General features: G+C 36.6%; 1 protein-coding gene across 7 annotated transcripts in view; it reads left to right on the plus strand.

The window, feature by feature from the left end:
- The window catches only part of vti1a (vesicle transport through interaction with t-SNAREs 1A), a 132,112-nt gene that overhangs the window by 32,704 nt on the left and 77,834 nt on the right, over positions 1–21,574 (plus strand). For 6 of the 7 annotated variants that reach the window (XR_006369211.1, XR_006369210.1, XM_044101571.1 and 3 more), the window contains one exon: positions 6,469–6,553. Coding sequence is in view for 5 of the 7 variants with exons in the window: in XM_044101571.1 (XP_043957506.1) it covers positions 6,469–6,553 (85 nt within the window). In the remaining 2 variants the exon portion in view is untranslated. Of the gene's footprint in view, positions 1–6,468; positions 6,554–16,338; positions 20,060–21,574 lie in introns of those variants that run through there. The other variant, XM_044101569.1, reaches the window with a different exon arrangement.

Genomic DNA, 21,574 nt, shown 5'->3' on the forward strand with positions numbered 1-21,574 from the left:
TCACTGGACTAGTTTGCATTTCTGAATGAACAGCTCTATGGGTTCGCTTAGGCCAGTTTCCCTATTCCTTCACACTTTAAAGATAAGAGGGTTAACATTTTATTTGAGATGGGTCTTTGTGAATACAGACTTTAGGAGCTGAAGCAAGGTAAAAAAGTAGCAGTTCAGACATTAATGAACTTATGTGTGAGTGACACGTTGCTAATTTTGATTAATACAAATATTTTGATATGACTGGTTACAAATAAAGCAATCTTCTGTCTGTTACATTAAACCCAACTTTCGACTGAGGTAATTTAATTCTCATCTTTCCATGATCAGTACTGTTTTATGATTCATTGTGTAATGTGCATTGGTAACAGTGGGGCGAGATTACAGTACCAAATCCCTATTTTCCTCAGTCTTTTAAGCCATTTTCCTTGTGGCTGAAGTTGGAGAGGCATAGAGAGACACTTAACTTCTCCTCTGATGTTATAGTTTTGATAATGGTTGAATGCTGTTAAATTACTCTTTTCAGAACTGTTCAGAGCTGCTTCTGTATTTTTAAGTTGGCAGTCCACTCAGCAAAACAATTCAAGCAGAATGTGAAATCAATGTTCCTTATCTATTTTAGCTATCTTTAGTGGATAAGTAATACTAAGGTCATTAATAGTACTTGTGTTGAACTAATAAATGCTATTAGAATGTAATGCAGTCATGAAAACAGAATACTGTAGCAACAGTCAGAGTGAGTCACACTAAAATCACCATAATTTGTCTGTCAGATGTCCATTTTCCAATGTCAGTAGAACTCCCTTTAAGGTTTCAGTGCACTACATTAATAACTGTATTATACATTATTTATGCTCGCTCTGTTTGAGGTTTACTGTAATGTAAAAACCAGACAGAATGGACGATTGTTGCAGTGACTCAATGCAGTTGGTTGTGTTTCCTTCAATGGAAAACTTTTTATCCAATTGCAAACCGGACTATTCTTGACTAGTGTTTTGTAGCTGCATTGAATCACATCCAGTCAACTCTGTCAGTTTGATGGAATTTAATTGATCCTATATTTCTGAATAGTTATATATTGCAACTGATATCATTTTATTATTTTGTTCTGCACTAATGCAAATACAACAGAAAATCTTTAGGTTTTTCATGTTATTGTGAACATAGCTTAAACAATCAAAAGTACTAACTATCAGTTAGAAACTGACAAAATAAAAATAGAAGTTGATAACTAATAAGCATGGTTTATAGAAACATTTATGTGTAGAGACATTGGGTAATAAGAAAAAATATTTAAAGAAAATTTGCCTGATCTAATTGAGGTATTTCACAATTTTTGTCATTGTGTGAATTTCTTGGTGAGAAGCTTATCCTTGTTATTCTTCTTCTTTTTCATGCTTATGTATAATTTAGAGTTGAAACTTGACCCAGATGCAATGGCATAAAGCATTTAGATTTTATTTAGCAGTACTTTTGTGCCCTCTTCTTGCTGCTCTGTTATTTTTCTATATTTACTTTAGCCTCAGGGTCATAAGACATCTTTAGCTACCCTGCTTGTCTTGCTTTTGTTCCATTGTCCAGTCTTTGTAATCACACTCGATTCTTCGCCTTCTCTGCCATTGGCGCCTTTAACTCTTCCACTCTTCCTACATTTGATTCAAAGGCTGGCAAAGCTTATGCACACTTAAGCCTTGCTTTTAAAGAAACTACACTTTCTTTTTCCTTCAGCTGAAAAACATGTTTAAATATTTAGCACCCATATTCACAGCTGTTTGACACTTGTAATTCCTCGTCTTACAAGTCCCAAACAAACGACACAGAAGATCACACAGTCAGTCTGAATCACAGCTGTCATCATTATTCACTTTGACTCTCCTCCACCCTTATTGAAATAATAAGGAAATCATCTGAACTTTGGAAAATGGTGATAGTAACCGCCTGTGTTTGATATTGAAAAAAGGCAGGAGAACGAAAGAAGAGGGGAGAGATTTCTTTTGAGCTACAGCTGCATTGTTCTGGGGCTCCCTGTTAATAACTTACAATTGAAGAGTGTTTCTTGACGCAAAGAAGCACAACAACAAAAACACACCATTTTTGTGCTTCCTAAGAAGATCTTTGTTCAAAATGTAGGTGTCAGATGAAAAGGCATACATAGGCAGAAATAGTGGTGGCAGCAGAGAGGTACACCTGTGCACACAGAGGCACGTAGTTTATCTTTTACTACATTTAAATACTTTGCTTTAAGGTTCCTTGAGACAATCTAGTATAATTTGAACATATCCTTGTGTTTTTAGGAGGAAAACTTGACAAGTTTAGGCTGCAGGTACATCCTAAAGCCTAAATAAAGATAAGCATGCGGATGCCTTGTTCTAAGGGAATTGCAATAGCACGAGAATCACAAAGATCAATCCTAAATGGATGTTGTGGAACTGTAAGGGCCCTTAACGAAAATGCTGACAAAGATGTTTCAGAGATTTTCTTCTGCAGCAACTGGAGAACCCTGGAATTGTAATTCAGTATTGAAAAAGGTAAATAAAAAATACATTTATACAAGAAATTTGTAGAAATGTGTAGACTTTGCATAGACTTACCTTTAACAATGTTTAAAAGTTGTCCTTCATCCATTTGTCTGCATTGACAAAATCCAGTTATTTTTGTCAATCAATCAGTCCATCCATCCATCCATCTGACCACCCTTCTATCCATCTGGCCATTAATGGTTTTTCAATCCATCCATGTAAGCCTCCATCTCTTTGTCTATACATCCATCTATTAACCATCTCACAGATTTGTTTTTCCATTTGTTTTTCATCCATTCATCCATCTATCTTGTAATACATCTGCCATATATTCATAGTGAGCAAATGTATTTATAACACATCCGTAAAAATGGAACAGCCTAAGACAGCCGGAAATTTAAAACTGGAAAAGTATATAATTTTGAAAATGTGTAAGAACCCTGTGTGTTGTGACATTTAAGTCTTTGGAATTGCAATCTCAATAGTAGTTCTGAATATAGTGAAGGATGCTTGGTTTTAATTTCTAAATGATCTTCCTACGACCATAGGTGGGTTGTTCCATTATTAGGACCATCACAGTGCGCCATTACTGGAATCTCAGTGGCTGAATTTTCACCTTTCCTTTAGGTTCTTTAACTGTCAAACTCAGAACGTATTATTATAATGAACGCGCCACCACTACCCCTGCAGCACCCCCGTCCGCCTCACCAACCCACCCGCGCTCACCCTCCTCTCCCCCCGGCCCTAAAAAGAAGACAGAACGAGGGAGAGAAAAGACACAGAGAGGGAGAGAAATTCAGGAGGAGAAAGCTTTGAAGTGGCTTTCCATCGCAGCAAGTCTGCCGGCCGTCTCCCCGAGACGTGTCACCTTTGCCGAGAGGGAATAGGAAAATCACGTTTCGAATGGTAATGATAACATACTAATCACTTGAGCTCTTTGAAGAACCCGGGGAGTGCGTCTGCTCTGTCAGTATCCCCGGCTGCCTCATGCTCCCAGGCACACACAGGCAGTGCAGCCATGGTCTAGGTGTATTAGCTTAAGCATTGCATGTCAATACGTCCCCACTATTTCAACTGATCCATAGGGGCTCATTATTGCCCAAGTTTGGTAACCGTTTTCTCCCGCAAGCGCACTGCCACCATGTCTGTTGGTGCCGCTGCGACTTCCACACCTATGTAACCCACCCTCAAAGCCCCCTGCCACACCTTTCGCCAAAAGAACATAACACCATACAACCTGTCCCACTCATTGTCTCTATTTTGATTCGCACCTACCACAAACTCATTTTGGCACCCATTTCCTCCACTCTTTTTATCATTCCTCCTTTCTCCCCCTGCCCTTGCTTTAACTATTAAAAACTATCTGCAATTTTAAATGACATCTGTCAGACACACAAAAGAAAAAGGAAATGAGGGAAGGAAGAGTTCAGAGGGAGTTTTCTCCTCACTGCTCTTTTCCCATCCCTCTTGTTGTCAAACTTTGAAAAGTGTGTCGTAGGCTTTTTTTCCCCCCTTTTTCCTCCACATTTTTCATTTCCTCTGAGTGATTAGCTGGTACACATTTTGACAGCCCAACCAAGACTAGAGATTTCAGTTCTTCCCTTGTCCCTTTCACTCATGTGATGGGCATCAAATATTGTCAGCGGGGTTGTTGTCATTCATCGGGCTGCTTTTTACTGTCAAACGTGTTAAATCTGATCAGTTTCCTAACGCAGCATGTTAGAAAAGGCCATCAAAACAAACAGCATTTGGGTAAACACTTAACTCTCTCATGTTTATGCTATTTGTGATCATCTACTGTATGTAGTACGGGTTTAATAAAAGCTGGGCCTTACAGGAGTTTGAACTTTAACATTATGTATGTTGTTAATCAGCGTTCTTAGAAGTTGCTTTAAGGGTTATTTGTGCCTTAGATGAGTTGTTGAAACTTTACATTTACCAAACATAGAAAAAATTTGTTTTAAAAAAGCACATAAATATTCTAATCCCACATATAATTCAGTTGTCTTTTTGAAGACGTTGTATTTGGCCTTTCTACATTTATTTTGGTTCTGATTCTTCTTTGGGTTAGTTAGATAGTTAGTTGTAGGTATTATTTGCTGATGTCATTTAATCAAACTTCCTAATAGTACAGTAGAATATGATCAATCAACGATTGTTAAAGCTGATTGACAATCTTTCTGCTCACTGTCATCAACGAAATGCTACATATACATGTTCAGACTTTGAAGGAATAATTTATCTGCAAAATGTCTCCAAAACAGACAGGAATTCATACATGGTTACTACGAAACAAGCAAATTCTGAAAGGTCAGGTAGAAAAAGACAAAAATGAATAGAAATGTTCTTAGATCTTAACGATGGTAATATTTTCTTGATATAAAACCCCCTTTTCTTTTGGAAGTTTTGCTCCTATTCTTTATATTCCAGAATATGAAACATTGAGGGGAAAAAACAAAGTAGAAACTAGAGAGGAAAAAAGAAATCTTGCCAATATTTAAAATGCACTTGGAGCTGCCATCAGTTTGGGGAAAGTAATTATCCAGTAAATTGTTCCACATCAGTCCTTTTAAAATAATAAATTTTAAATCTGGGAAACATAATTGTTATCCTATCAGTTATATGAAAGCCCCTAGGAAACAGACTTTAGCTAAACGCAGCAAAAAATAATTGATGTAGTGAGTTAAAGAAATGTACCACAAACATTCAAAGCATTGAGGGTGGCACGTAAGTACAAAGGATCATTTTTCCACTATCCCAGACTCAACATATGATTTAGTTTACTACTTTTATGCTCAATAAAAGCTTTGATGGGAGCTAAGAAACTTGGCTTAATCAACTGTCTAAACTTGCAAACACATTATTTCAGCCATTTTGACCTTCACCAACTTCCACTTTTATCAAATTGCTAATTTATTGGTTAATGAAACATTGTTGTGCATTCTTTTTTGAGTCAAGCGTAGTTGTTTTAGATGCTGATTATAATAATGAGGAAGGAAAGAGGACACACTGTAACCCATACATCATGAATCAATTTAATTCACTTCAATTCATGTATATAATGCCAATTCACAATGGATAGTTTTTCAGATAAACAGATTCAACTCATGTCACCTTATAAAGAATTCAATTCAGTCCAAATTCAAATGAAATGCAATTTTTTTTAATTCAGTTGAGTCATATATTCAGATTCCCTGACTTCATATGGACTGGTCTTAAAGGAAATATAACCCACCAAGTATTTTCTCAACAAAAGCCATAAAGATACACTTGGAAATATTCCAAAAAAGTCTGACTGCTCTCAATAAATGTAAAAAAACCCAAACAAAAAACCCCCCAATGACTAAAGAATTACACATAGTACAGTTTGTGCAGATGAAATTACATTGTGAAGAAGGTTTTATTTAATAAAATGGACAGTGGCAGTTCAGAACTGTTTACTGCAAAATGTTGCATTTACATGTTTAGACTTTGAAGGGACAGTTTATCTAAAATTTCACATTGTATAAAATGAATAAAAAGGTTTTCAACTGATTTTTAAAGCATGTCTGTTTTGTGCAACATGTTTGAATCACTCTGTTTTGATTGGAAACCTCCCCCAATTTGTTGCTATGCTCTTGATCTATTTTGTGCCTTACCTGTTTTCTGATCAGGTCATAGAAGAATATGAAGGAGCAGCAAAGCTCCAAGTAGTTTGTCTTTTTATGTCCAAGATGAGGCAAACCTGCATTTGCTTGCTTGATACTCCATCAGCATGTAAGACATTGTCATGCGAGAGGGTTATTGGCAAGCTGGTTGTATTATGTTGTTGCTGTAGGTTTGTCTGTTTGGGTGACGGTGCTGATGTGTTTCTTTGAAATAGGTCCCAGGCCTCTCAATCAATTTTTATTTTCTGTTTGTTTCTGAAGCGTAATGTTTTTTCTCTCTCTCTTTCTTTCTCTCCCTCTGTTTATTGCAGAGAGCGCATCTGTTGGACAACACAGAAAAACTGGAAAGGTCATCTCGGAGACTGGAGGCCGGCTATCAGATTGCAGTGGAAACTGGTAGGTACTCTGCTACGGATTGGAAAAAAGTGGGGTAGCAGTGAAGGCGGGGGGGGGGTTGCTCAAGATAGCGACGAGGATGAGTGAGCAACGGCAAATTGTCTTGCTCACACACGAGGTGGGTGGATGCGTGTGTGTGTTTTGGAGGGTTGGATTGTGTGTGGGGACGACTGTTAAAAAAAAAAAAAAAGAATCTTTCCTTGACGCCTGATGACATTTTCGGGTGCACATCAAAGGTGAGAGGAAGAAGTGTACAGGCGGCATATCGGGATCCGCTTCCCCTGAAAAAAAAATTCAAGCAGCCATATAGTTGTGTGTCTGTAAGTTATGTATGCAAGTGTGTTGGGTTTTATAGTAGATTTTTTTTTGTTTTTGCTCAAGCAGGAGGTGTATGAAAATAAACAATATTAGCATTCTTAATTCAGGAGTGGGACGGACAGAAAAATAAAACAAATTCCTCATAACTTTTGAGAAGGGTGGTTTTAATCTTAAAATAGGAAAAAACAAAATCTCATTGGGAGCCTAAATAGATTTAACCAGTTACCATGTGATTCCCCCCCTTCCTGTCTTCCTTCCTGACAGCCACCACATTATTGAGGCACAGTGTATTCCTCAGAGAGATATCAAAGCTCATTCTTGAAGCATCACCTAGGTTTCTGTGGCTTCCGTTGTAGTTTGGAGAAAAGTTTGTCAATTTACACTATAATCGTGGGGTGGCTGGTGCGTGCAACGTCGACAGATTTAATAATTCAAGTCAACTAAGGTTTGCACACGGACCAGCTGCTTTTGATGTTCCCTGTGACTTGCATTCACAAATTCATAAATACAGTCTGCATCTTCTGCCTAAAAATGTTGATTCAAACGCCTTGGTTGTTTCTGACGTTATTCCAGTTTCTCGATAGTGTAGAATTCTACGACAGCAGGGGGATTTTTTTTTTTTTTTTTTTACTCTTACCCAGTCGCATCTCATACAACAGCTTGTTTGGATCATTTGCCTCACAGCTTGCTGGGCCCTTAGCTTAACATTGATCAGTACCTACCAGGCCCAGCGGTTTCTCCTGCTGTTGTCGGCCACATGCCCCTTGACCCCGGGTTGCCGGTTGGCTGTCTTATTCACACTGTGTGAGGCAGGGTGAGAACAATGCTCATTTATCCTTGCTCAGTCCCACACACTTGGCTTGGCGCACACCAGCTGTGGGGTATGTTTGTGGGGAATCTTCACCCTGCCTCTTTTATCCACGACCCTTTCCTTAACTCTGCTGTCGATACAAACCATTCGCTCAGATGCACAACCTGAACTGGTAATATTTCCAGGTCAAATTAGGAATAAATCAGCACTAGGCCTAGATTGCATTTAGATTATGCAGTCTTTACGAGACTGATTGATTGTTTTTGATGCAAAGCGCTCAAAAGGGGAAGTGAATTTTTGCAAGCCATATGCATCCATGTTTGCTTACAAAGTGGGCAAAAATGGAATTACAAAATCACTTACTCAGTTATTTACAGTATATCTCTGACTACCAACAGGCAACACAAAACCCAATATATATTCTCTTAATGTAAACGTTGAAAAAGGCCAAGTGACAATTTTTCACACTTTTAACAACACGCTCGTGTTTCTTTTTACCCACAGTAATAACCTTTTTATCTTAAAACAGTTTTAATTTTTAATCGGAAAGCTGAAATGAGAAACTTTTGAGAAATGAGGAAAGCACATTTGATTATTAACATTATAATTGGGATTATTGCCAATTTCATATTTTTGTTGAGAAAAAACAACCATATGTTCTGACAGACAGATATTTGTTTATCTCATTTTTCACAGCTGAAAGCACTTTTTTTTTCTGGTGTAAATTGCAAATTTAGCCATATGGGCTTTCATCAATTGTCCATTTAGTACCCTGTGTAAAAAATTACAGTTTCTTAATCTTCAAACATTTTAAATTAACATTTTAAAACATTTTAATATTTATTGAAACAGAAAAACAGACATATATTATATTGCTGCTAAAATTATAAAAAAATTTTGCTCATGGAGTTTTCAAGCGCTTATTGCACTGAATATTAGAAAAGACATATAACTTGTGAGAAACAAGTCTTATGGGTGGTGCCCTTAAAGTTTTCACATTATCACTCTTGAGTTTTTCATTTGTCTTTATTGTAAGCCAGACAAAGTAAAGCTGCCTTCTTTCAGCCCACTGGCTAGCAGTGCACAGCAGCAACAGGTTGGTGTGGAGGTGTTAAATGTTTTAGCAGTATGAAATGTCAGCCGCTTGAAACCATAACCTTTTTAACACTTGATATGCCTTGACAGCAATAACCAGCCCATACATTATACTTGCTGATTCATTGTGTTTTCTTCATTTCCATGCGTCATCATAGAAGAGTGCATATTTATTCTGGCATTAAAGTGTAATCGACTTGTGGGTGTAGTTTCTATCTTGTAATCCTCCCCAAATAAGTGTGACTGCACGTCCAGACACACAACAAAACCTTTTGACAGGTGTGCTGATTGTAGCATCCCTGTCTGGATCAGTGTCAGAGAAATACAATATATATTTAGGATTTATTGGAGGCATGTATCTACTTTTCCTAACAAGCTGAGTAGAATACAAAACGTTTTTTTACATCATGAGTTTTTAAAGTGGCTACTAAGTGTCCTAAAGATGGGAATTAATTATTTCACAGTCTGTACACATAATAGTCGAGTATATTTTATATTCAACTCTCCTTTACAAAATGACTAAAGCTACAAAAGTATGAAATGCCAAAGACCTGAAATGAAATGTGCTCCCTGTTGTTCTTTGATCTTGTTCTGACTCATCAGTTTTTTTTCCTCCTTTTTTTTTAGAATCATAAACTAACGTTATGTTGCTCAAGTGCTCTTTACCTGAAAATTGTTGCTATTGTCTAAGTTTTTGAATAAAAATACACTTTTTGAGTTGGGCTAAACAATATAAGTGTGCTAAAGGCCTGCGCTATCCCAATATGCTCATAAATTATTTCTAGCGCTTGACCTAAGCTTGCAAAACTTAAATAGTCTTTGGTCGTCGTTCGTTTATACCTAATGAGCTAAATTTATACAAAAGAAAACTGATAAAAAATTTGTTTTGAGATTTTACATTGAAAAAAACATATTTTGTGATATAGCTTATCTCAATATTAGATTATTAGATAGAAATATAAAGAAAATAAATGCTCATTATTGTTACCTAGTTGCACATTTAGTTTCTTTTAGATAATTTTACTCATCAGATGTCTCACTTAATATTATCTAAATATCATGACATGCTTCGGATCAATTAACAGAGACTCTGGGATTATACTTTTACCAAAACTGTAATGAATTGTGGCTACTTATTTTTATTTTTTTTTGCACCTGACGAGAAATTGAAAATAATAAAAACCCAGGTAGCGTGATGTTATTTATTCCAGCACAATAGAGAAATACATTTGCTATGTTCCTTCCAATAAGGTGTGCGTATTTGAATGATTAAGTATGGCAACCTCAACTTTTAAACAGGATTAATTAAAGCACTAAGTTTTTGTTCCACCTGACACTCAATAGACACACTGTAAGTGTTTTTAGCTGCACATCTCAACTATCCTCTAATATATATTCTCTTAATGTAAAGTACTTCAGCACTTTGGTATTATTGCCAATTTCAACTAACTAATTGGGATTATTGGCAATAATCCCAATTATTGCCAATTGATAACTGCAACTTCAGACATCAGTTGCTTTCTTTAGCAGTTGTGACACTGTCACCCTTAAGAACTTCCTTAGACCGATCAGAAGTGGAACGAAAAGACATTTTCTTTCAAACCGAGTGTTCTCCAACAGAGAGAAGGCAGAGACATGCTTAATAGCCTCACCTTTCTCCTCACTGCTAAGAGTACATTTCTTAATGACCAAGAAGAAAAAAAGCTACGATGCTTTTAGGTCACATTTTAGGCAAAAATACGGGAATCCTAGTTCTGAGAAAAGATGAGTCTCTACATGGTATCATTTTATCATTGCTGTTTTGACTTCTTTTCTTTTTTCCAATTTTTTTCTCTGCTCTCAACATCTCCAGTGTTTATTGGAAGAAAACAAAGGCTTGCCAAAAGCAGTGAGAGCCCTCAGAGGGATATCATGGAGACTTTTTGGACATGCAGAGCTATTTACCACACGCACCCTCAAGAAACCAGGGTTCTCTGTTTGTCTCATAAATAAAATATAGAACTTTATTAGTGAAGAGCACTGCCTCAAAAGCTCAGGCACTACACCAAGAAGACATGAGGGATAGCCCAGTTAAAAGGGGGCGATAAATAAAGGGGGGAAGGGGGTCATGCAGTTAGCTAATTTAAAGACATTTGAGTCAAGAGTATTTGAAATGCCCAAAAGTGGAGGCTTGTCAAATGTGAAGACTGATGTTTAATCAAAGGCATGCCAAATATTGGCCCTTAGCTCCAGACTTGAAAAGATTTTGAATCATTTATGGCTGGTTGTTTAGAAATAGAAAAAGCATGTCAGTAAAAACATCAAAGCTAGAGTGAATTGCTATTGCACCTTTCTACTCTTCATTTATTAAAGTAGGGTTGGCCTCAAATTGTTTTAAGAACAAAACAAGTAAATTTATTGATAAACTGCCTGATACAACTTAAAATTTCAGTAAGAAAATAAACATATGGATATGTGTTGGAAAAGACAGTTTTACTTTTGACCCAAGGTCTTTTTTCAAAAGCACAATACTAATTAAAATGTGCAATTCAGTGGAGATTCAGTTCAATTATTAAAATAAATTGCAATTGAAGCTGTATTTGGTAATTGTGCTGATAAATTATTTTTCATTCTTTAGTAAGTACATTGTTTCAGGTGCAATAAAAAACATAGTAAATGTATAGCTGGGGCATTTTAATGCCTAGAAAAGTCCATAGTCATAAATGTATCTTTATTTTAGCCTTTATATCTGCAGTACAAAATGTTTTTAGATTTTTTCTTCTTCATGCAGAAAGGAGAGCAAGGCTAGTTATTTACCTCCAGCAGCTACTAGTAGCCTAGTTCACCTTATTAAATGAGATAACTTTTCTTTTTGTTTTTCTCTGTTACCTTTGAGTCTTTTTATATTTGTGAGGACAGTTAAATTATAAATACAAGACTTTACACCTGAAATAATTTCGTACATGTCTTTTATTTTGCTCATGAGCATAAAGACAGCAGATAAGACACAGGCCTAACCCTAAGCTATTCTAATTCCAAATGTATATAATATAGAAAACTAACATGCAGAAACAAAGAGGGAGGCACAAGAATCCACTTTAAAACCTGACTGGTAAGTGTTCGAGGGAATTTCTTAGGTGAGCATCTTGTTAGTTAGTGGTCTGTAATCAATCCTCCGAAATGAAAACACCTCATTAGGAATTGATTTCAGTCCTGTTTAGATAAGCAGAGAGGGTCAGGTTTCGGGCCCTTGGGGGCTCCAACCCAGCCTAAAGTTCACACCATGCCAGGTAGAGAGCAACACTGCAGGCTGTCAACTTTATTAGGCTGGAGATAATCTGATTAGACATTGTCAATCAAAGGTCTCAGTAATTCAGCCATGATCCTGGGGATTTTTCTTTCTGTAGATCCCCTTTTCCTTTCTCTCTATTCCCAGAAACTCTCTTTCTTTTTTTGTAATGAATCATTGAAGCAACCTAAACCGTGACAGCCATCGCTGGGCTCAGCTAAGCAGCCCTGCAGTCGTCACCAAGACAGACACACGAGGACCCTGTGATGATGTGATGACTGTATTAAAGGGTACATCAATTTGTTTTAGAGGAGTTTGATTTTCAGCTGCCGTGGTATTAAAAGACGGAAGGGGAGGGCAAACACGGCGGCTTCATCAACAGGGTTTTAACGATAGCGTGAGGGGTGCCGGGGCAGAAAGAAATAAGCAGACAAATGGGAGAGTGACGAGAAATAAATAAATATGTTTTTTGGGGAAACTTGAAAAAAATATATCCTCATGACTGCTGTTTGAAGCAGAGTGGCTTTGAGTCTTGCTGGGAGTCCATGGGTGCTGGAGTGGCCCAGTAACACAGAGCACATTTGTCCCGACTCTCTATCTCTCCCCCTCCATCTTCTTTCTTTTTCTCTCCCGCTTGCTTTCTTTCTCCTTGTTCACTCTAAAGATCAGACTTGGTGTTTCTTTTTTGTGCCGGGCCACCAAAGTCGTGCTTACTACTCAAAAACTGCTGCCAGATTCTTAACAAGTGACATAATACATCGCATTTATAGACCTTATGTTGTATTTTAACCACAAGCATTTATTGTCTCTAAAGAGAATTTGATTCACTCTATACTTTTTAAAATATTTTCATCCAAATTAGCAGTATTTTTTTTTCTTCAATGAAATCATACATAATGCATTTCTAAATGTTTACGTGAATAAGAATTATTTCAATAATTTTTTTTCTACTCTTAAATGTATGTTATTCAAAGCTTTTTTCTTCTGTCACGTAATGAATATATAAAAATATGAAGTATATTTATATATATATAAACTATGTAAATGTGACTGAATAATGTTTCTGTGCTTTGTTTTTAGTTCATTCTCTTTGCTCTAGAATGTAGCTTGAATATTTTAAACACTTCCTTTCAATTTCTATTTTAAAAGACGTTTGCTAAAGTGGTTTTCCTTGAGGTGCAGCATAATCAATCCAGTTTTTGTAGGCTGAAACAATTGGTGTGTAGTGTTGGGTTGAAAAGGAATATAAGTCATTTGATATATCTTATTAATGGAGGCAAGAGCTGGCACTTAAATATTTCACAGCTTGAGTTTTCAGCCAAGAGATTTTATTTTTTTTTTTTCATATGTGGAATATTTTTATGTGGCTTTCTACAAGCTAAACAATTGCTAAAAAAAAACATATATATATATATATATATATATATATATATATATATATATATGTATGTACATATATATATAATTTTCTTTTCTTGCGTACAACATCTTGCTCTCAGCAAATCTAGCCGTGGGTGAGCTGTTTATCGGTAAACCCCCGGTGGATGAAAGGGGTAGCAATAATGATTTTTTTTCTCTCCTAATCGGACCTTGTCAGCAAGGCGTCTTATCGTGGAGAGGAAAATGACACCGATCCTATCGAAGAGCCTGGAGTCCGAGTTGGCGGCGTGCGTTCCCCCCACCCGCCCAACCCCCCCTCCCAATCATAGTCGGCCATGGCCTAGCCATATCTAGCGCCGCCACAAACGGCGAACGTCGCTTTTTTCATGTGGACTTCAAAAACGTTGCGAGTCATTAAAATTGCACCCACGTTCGGCGGCGGGGATCAGCCGCTCCGGAGCGAAAATGGGTTGTGGGAAGAGGAGACTCGGTAAATGTGTTAATTCTGTCCTCACATGTTTACGGCTTAATTTTAATCTGTTTGAGGGGGAGGTGGTGTCGGAGGGACGATTGGAAAAGGAAGGGGGAGGCAACGAGAAAACCTCGCACTGCAATAAATCGCCATTATCTTTGACACCCTAGGACTCAGCTGTTCCAGGGATTTAGGGGTCCACTGGCAACAGTGTCTATCATAGGGCATGAAAACACTGTTTACGCTTGAACTGCGGTAGCTAAGGTGCAATCTCTAGTTTCAGACTAGCTAGACAAAAGGCCTGACGTGGACAATGGCGGGCTAGCATAGGGGCCCTCAATGGAAGAGCTGAACCAACAAACTCAAGTGTGTGTTTGTGACTGTGAGCCAGTCTCTTGTATATCTTTGGGGGGAAGTCTGTGTTTTTCCAAGATGTAGTTGCAAACTCGTAAACGCGAACCTTCTTTGAATCTTGCTTCCTCAGTAGTGCTTCAATCCACCTGCTGCTAAACTAACACTGCTTCCCTCCTTGTGTTCCTCAATTAGGTCCTCCCAAAGTGTTATGGACAGCTGTAAGAAAATTATGAGAAAATGTAATAATTAGACCTTTAGTCAGTTATTAGTTTCAACAAGCCTCTCAGCATAATGAGACTCTTGGAGGTAATGATCTGACTAGTCAGCTCATCTAAGCTGCACTGCTTAGTAAAACATGAGGCAATATTGTTACCACAAATTTTACTCTTTTATGAATAAGCAACATTGTAACAGATTCTAAATGGTTTCTCAAAACACACAGCTCTTAAAAGTGAAGACACTCCTGTAAAAATGGCAAGTTTGTGGTGTAAAAAAATGAGTGCATGGTAAATTAGTTTTAAAGTTCATCTTTCAGTGTGACCTAAATCCTGTACAGTTCAGCTGAAGAAGAGTCAAAGGGAAAAATGTAAAAAAAAAAAAGAAAATAAAACTTGCAATAACCTGGTTGTGTAAGAGTGAACACCCTTGAATTAATTCCAGTTTTTATTCTTGATGATTTTCCTGCTTTACCTTGGCAAAATGCTCCAAATGTGTCAGATTGTGAAGGCATTTCTCATCCACAGCCCTCTTCAGGGGAACCCTCAGGTTTCCTGTCTGATTCAGGTCTGGATTCTGACTAGGCCACTGTACAGTTTTTCTTTTTCTTTATGTGAAACGATTCTGTTGTTGATTTGGATGTGTGCTGCGACTCACTGTGGTACCACTAAATACAGTCTTTCCTCATGTTCTGCTTTTGAGCAGGCATCCTAAGGTTTGAAACGGCACATAACTTAATCAGTTTACAAATACATTTGGAAAATACACAGTTTTATTTTAAGTAAAGTTACCCCAGAGCATGATGCTCATCACCTTGTTTGACTACAGTCATGGGGTACTTTTGGTGTTCCTTTTTTAAATTTCAAACACCCTTTATGGAATTGTGGCCCAGACGTTTGAGTTTGGTTTAATTTAACCATAACACATTCTCACATAAGGTTTCAGAAGATTGTAGCCAGGTGCAGATGTTTATCATGTTTTATTCTCCAATAATTAACCTCTTTGTGCCTTAATAAGTATTAACTGGTCTATATATTTTTGTATTGTTCCCCTAATTTAAACACTGAAATCCTTTTACACATTTTTAACTTTTTAACCTTTTTGCAACTGAAAGAATTTCAGGAAAGTCGACCTAGGACAGCAGAACTTTAAGGTAATTAGACTTATTATTTAATGTTAGGTGTGAATTCAGTAAGAGTGAAATCTAAAAAAATAAATAAATAAATCAAAAGGCGCTGTGAAAAAGTGTTCAAGGGGGTGAAGTTGTTGACGCTTTTTTGTTTTTGATGTTTTCCCCTTTAAAAGATTTGGATTCTTTGTGGAATTGTGGAGAATAAACATCACATCAAATCTGAAAAATACTTGTTCCATTACAAAAAAAAAAGGAAATCTAACAGGGGTGGGTTATATTTTTTATACATTTAAACATTTAGGACACCATTTAAAGCTCTAAGTAGAACTTTGCTTTGTAATTAATAGACAACAGTTTGTTTCTAATCTTAAATGTGAAATAAAAAAAAACAATAAGAATGGTAAAAATGAGTAAAATTCTTTAACTACCATTGTGAACATTCGCAACAGAACAATCTGTTCATCTTTTTTTTAAAGTAAATCTCAAACCATACTTCCTACAATATTTTTTTTTGTTCTCTGTCATACTTTTGAGCATATAACAGCTAGTTAATCCAGTTTTAGTAAATGTCTGTCTTTAAAACTCCAAAATAAAGTTATTTTGTAATTATGTTTCCCACAAATCATTTGATATAATCTAACCACTATCTCTAGATACAAAGCACCCTTCAGTAGCAAGATAGTGGTTTGCTGCTATTTCTTAAAAGGCTCCCTAAATCATTTTTTCTTCCTATTTTTAGGTCACAGTAACAAAAAAAGATACCCCCTGCCTTGGTGCATGCAGGAGAAAAAAGTGTAGCATTGACCTCTGTCTGACACAGAGAAAACTGAGGGAAGAGCGGGAAACGGAAAAAGAGGGAGAGAGGGAAGAAAACAACAGCATGAGCGACGGAGGGGGAGAGAGAGCTAAGACAACAACTGTGAAGAGCCGCATAGGGTTAAAGAAAAACAGTTTCAGAAGGAAATGGGAGACAAAAGCAAGGACTCGCAGCCCCCCTATGGGCGCTTTAAAGAGCCGCTACATCTGAGACGCTGAAATATTAAAAGCAGAAAGGACGGACAAATAAATGAATAATACAAAAAAGGAAAAAAAAAGAACAGGAGTGGAACTGATAGACAATGGTGCCACCTTGTCATTAGGGAATATTTATCAAGAATATTAATCTGGTGATGAAAATAACTCTGTGATTGAGAAAATAATTGACAAGACGTTAAATAAAACAGACTTTTATCTGAAACTAGAGGCAGGAATTCAAGTGAAAGGAGAGTTACCAATAAAATAATTTTATTTTTTATTTTGTCATTTCGACAACAATAAAAAAGTACTATTAAAACACAATCCTGCCTCACTTTAGCTACATAGTCTTTTCTTCTGCAGTATCAACATTATATCTTGAGATAAGAAATTGCTTTCAGCTTTTTTTTATTACAGCAGCAACAGTTTTATTTTACTCTTTTTTTGTGTAAAAATAAAATAAAATGTATCCGTGACATATTTCACAAAAGTGAACTTTTAGCCACTTTTGACTTTGTTTTATGAATGAATGGCAGAAAAACAGAAAAACAGAAAAAAAGCCAAAAAGAAAAACAAACTTAACTTTTATTTCTTTATTATGCAACAGTAAAATTAGGGTTAAATGTAACTGTATTCATTTATTGCAAAAGATGAATAAATATGTCTAAACAAATTGATTAATTAAATATGGAATGTTTTCCCACACTGTTCACAAGTACTTAAAAGTTGTTTTATTCATTTTAAAATGCCTGTTTTTAAGCCTCAAATTGAGCAAAAAAAAAAATATATTTTTTTTTCATGAAAAGATGCAAATAACAGTCATATCCTTGAAGGCGTTTTCCCTGTTACTCACATACTAAGAATGTATAAACTTGAACACGATAATTTGGTGCTTTTAAATATTTATGTGGAGTTTTTAGAAAAATTATAATTTGAAAACCTTCTTTATTGAATTGATCAGATTTTTTTTATAAATAATCTTTGCTCCTATATTAATAACATATATGCCATAGAGTAGTAAAAACTGTGTTTATGGGATTTTTATTCTGTTAATCACATTGTTTTCACTTCTAAAGAATCTTTCTCATCTGGACTGATTAAGTTTCTGATATGTTGTGTCAATTCTCATTTCACCAGATAAAGTCTGAAAACTGTTAAGTGGCATGTTTTGCAATAAAAAAAAGGCTCACACTTTTAGATGTAAATAACCTATGGTGTAAATATGGAAATCAACAACTGATCATGAATCCTGCATAAATGAATGTTGGCTGCAGCCTTGAGGCTACTATTTGATCCTGTGTTGGAAAGCCATATAGAGCTAAATGTGGTTTTTGCTCATTAAAAAAAAAAAAAAAAATCTGCATCTTCTATAGACTTTCTCAGAACATATCAACCCTGCACGATGCACAATTATAGCGTCCAACCACAGTGAAGCACATTAGCCCTCTCCGTCTGTTCCTCGCCTCTCTGTTGCTCTGTGGTAACCCCTAGAAGCACACCTCCCATCCTCTGTCAAAGAAGCCTCCTCCTTGGCCGTTCTGCGCCCATCTGACGGGGCGCCGGCCCATTTAAGACACCCGGGGAACATGAAACGAAGCCGGTCCGAGATGTCAGCTGGTTGCCCCATCTGTCAGTCAGTGGGATGGTAAAGCTGCTGTCCTGGGGGGTAACCTTAGGAGTGCTCTGTGTCCCGTTCAGGCATGTTTTCTAGGCGATTTGTGTTTGTGTGTGTGTGTATGGGAGCAGGGGATTCTGCTTTGCAGTTTTGAGCAAGCAGGAGGCTGACATTGTTTTAATCTACACGTCTGGTGACGTGTTGATCAAAATGACCACAGTTTACATTTGTAACATCAGAGTGTAGTAACAGTTTGTTTAAACCGTTTTAAATGACATTTTTTTTAGGAATTTGTTGTATTCATCTTATATGAATCAATTTATCCGGATTGAAGTTAAGTCATCAGCAGATGTAAGAGAGTTGTCAGATTTTTAAATTACCTGGATTTTGCTTTCTCTGCAAAAAATAAAAAATAAAATAAAATAAACCCTAACAAAAAGAAAGTCTCTGACTCCCTTATAAATGAACCAAAGTAGTGACTCGATGTTGAGTTGAAGCAACAATTTCTATTCATGCATTCTCACTTTTGGTAGATAGGCTGCGCCCTTGAGCTTCTTTAGGATGGAGTTGCTGCCTGTTCGCTCTCCTGTAAGACGGTCCTGAAAGAGAGCCTCTGTAAATGCACACATACACACACATGTAGTCATGCGGATGGACCTGTGTGAGTTCCTAAAAAGAAGATGTTTGCACAGTCAACACAAACTAATTTATTTAGTTTGGCTCATGAGATTGTGCATGTCCAGGTTATCTAGTTTATATCTGTCTTTTGCCTGTCTTTATCCATGGATCTTTTTGTTTTTATATGTGCATGCTCCATTTACTGTGCATTTAAGTTGTAACATGATCATCTAAAATTATATTTACAGCAACAAAATCTTCTTCTCTTGTCCTGTCAGTTTTTCTTTTTTTTTTTTTTTGGTGTCTTTGCTTGTTGACCTCTGCGTTGCAAACTTCTTTTAAGTATTCCAGACAGCCCCCATGTTCACATCAGTCGGTCTCGCCACATGACGTGGTAGCTGTAGTCCTGAAGGGCTGATGTATGCGCAGTTATGCGGCGGCAAGTCCTCAACGAGAACTTCTATGATCTCGGGTTACTCAACCATCAATCGGGGCCAACCGCGGCGCACTGTTCTGTCGCCCATCTTTTAAAGCGCAGTTGTGAAAGACTGACTAAGACGGCCTAAGGGACACCTTCCTCGGTCTGGCACATCTCAAATTTGATGTGCGTAGGTGCCTAGTTACAACTTACACACAGAACAAAGTTGATGCATTGATGTAGACTTTTGAAAATGTTTGACGAAGGCCATTTGATCGCGGGGATGTTCTTTTTGGTATTTTTAAAAAATCATTTTTGCAATTTTGTGAGAGGGGGATTTGTTTGAGTGATTTATCAATTTGCTACTTGAATTCTCATCATTCTCTGCCCTTAGCTACATTACGAAGGTGCAGGAGATTAACAGAAGAAATTAAAAAACATCATCTTAAGAATGTATAAACTTTTGATTTGTATGTGGAGTATCTTAAATGTCTTATTTTATTGCTCCTCTGTGATGATTCAAGTTGATAATAGAAATAATCAAATATGAATTGTTAAAATGTTTTGGCAATCATAAATGCAGCTCTCTTAGAAAGAGAAAAGATACAAAAATATTTTGCAGACAACACTTTAGAATTAAAATGTACCTCCAGAATGAGACTTACTTGAAAAATGTAGACTAATTAAAAATATGTGGGCAGACAGACTTCAGTAAAACAGTTGTGCAAGAAAGTGGTATCAACGCATCAAAAAGAAATATATAATAATTGAACTTTCTCTTTAAAACAAATACCCATATCATGATGTAATCACTTTTAAGTATATCATCTGAAAAGACGATTTTACCACTGCTGCTTAAATAATTCATTGATTATTATAGGTATAAATCACTTTTAGTTGTTCCTATTGTGAGGGGAAATCTGTAGTTGCCGTATTTCAGCCAGCTGACTGTCGATGCACAGCAACTAAGGAGGGAGGGGCTGTCTTATGAAGAAAGGAAACTCCTCTCACTCCATCATTTTGTCTGGCATCTTATTAAACCACAGAAAGCATATCCTCAATGCCAGTAACCAGTCCATGCATATGCTGAATTTTCCAGTTTTCCAACGTGCTTTATGTAAGGTGGTTTGCTGTCTTAATGAGCTATTTAGATGGCCATCTTGAATTTGAGCTTAAACAACCAACTTGGTGAATAATTGTTATTGCCTCCTAAAGGCCAGACTTGCAGAATTTATGCAAATTTAGAGCAAAGGGAAAATCTCTGCATCTGAGTGTGTCTTGGAAGAATTGCATTCCTTTCATGTGAACCACATACACACTCTGAACAAGCAGAACAGATGATGGTGATGATGATTAAGATCTTACACATCTGCAGACACTGTTTAGTGTGTATGTGTCTGAATTTTTCTTTTTCCAAAGAAAAACCTTTCTGTCCCCTCAGTCTGCTGTGACAGGTTGAACCATCTCTCCTGGGGAGGATTTCACTCCCAATTTAAACGCAGCCGTCGTCAAATGACAACAATGGCTCCGGCACTCTACCTTTGGAACATGAATGCAGTTAACTTAACAAGTCTCGATATGTGAGCTTTATCTTTGATGTAATTGATTTGAGTAGTTCCAACATCTTTCTAGCAGAAAAGTTTCTTTTTTTTATTATTTATTTATTTGTTTGGTAAATCTGTCAGGATGATCCTTAGAGGAATGTACGTCACTATTTTCTCATTTTTGCAAAAATTTGTACCTTTTTCTGCAGTTATTCAGGGCATTGGTCGACATGAGCTTGTTGTGTTATAAAAACCTTGAGCAAAGATGCCACATTATTACACTTTTTTTTTTTTTACTAAAATAAAAAATGTTTTCCTAGCCACAATTATTCCTCCTGCTACTAAAATGACACACTTTACTACAAATTACAATTAAATACACTTATATATGTTATCCAATTATTGTCATATACATTAACTTGAGTAAAAATATAGATTAAGAATTCACTAAGTTTTGTTTTCAAAGCTCATTAAATGGATTTTGCATATTTTGTTATTTTTCTGTTTATACAGTAACACAGAACATAACAAGCAGATATTAATGATTACTATAGTCAAGCTATCTGCTCAGTTGAAAAGCTGGATTCAGTTTTGAGCTTGTCGACTGACAGTGTTGTCTATTTTTAGATTTTACACCACGACTGTCTGTTATGAACTATTGGAAAAGTTTAGAGGCGACAAAATGTGTCTTTCTTGTAACCAAGGAATGAATGTAATAGCCTTCTTTCAGCTAGCTTGTCGACAATGTGCAGCAAAAAGTGCAATA

This window comes from Gambusia affinis, linkage group LG20 (assembly GCF_019740435.1).
Source record: "Gambusia affinis linkage group LG20, SWU_Gaff_1.0, whole genome shotgun sequence".
NCBI lineage: Eukaryota > Metazoa > Chordata > Actinopteri > Cyprinodontiformes > Poeciliidae > Gambusia > Gambusia affinis.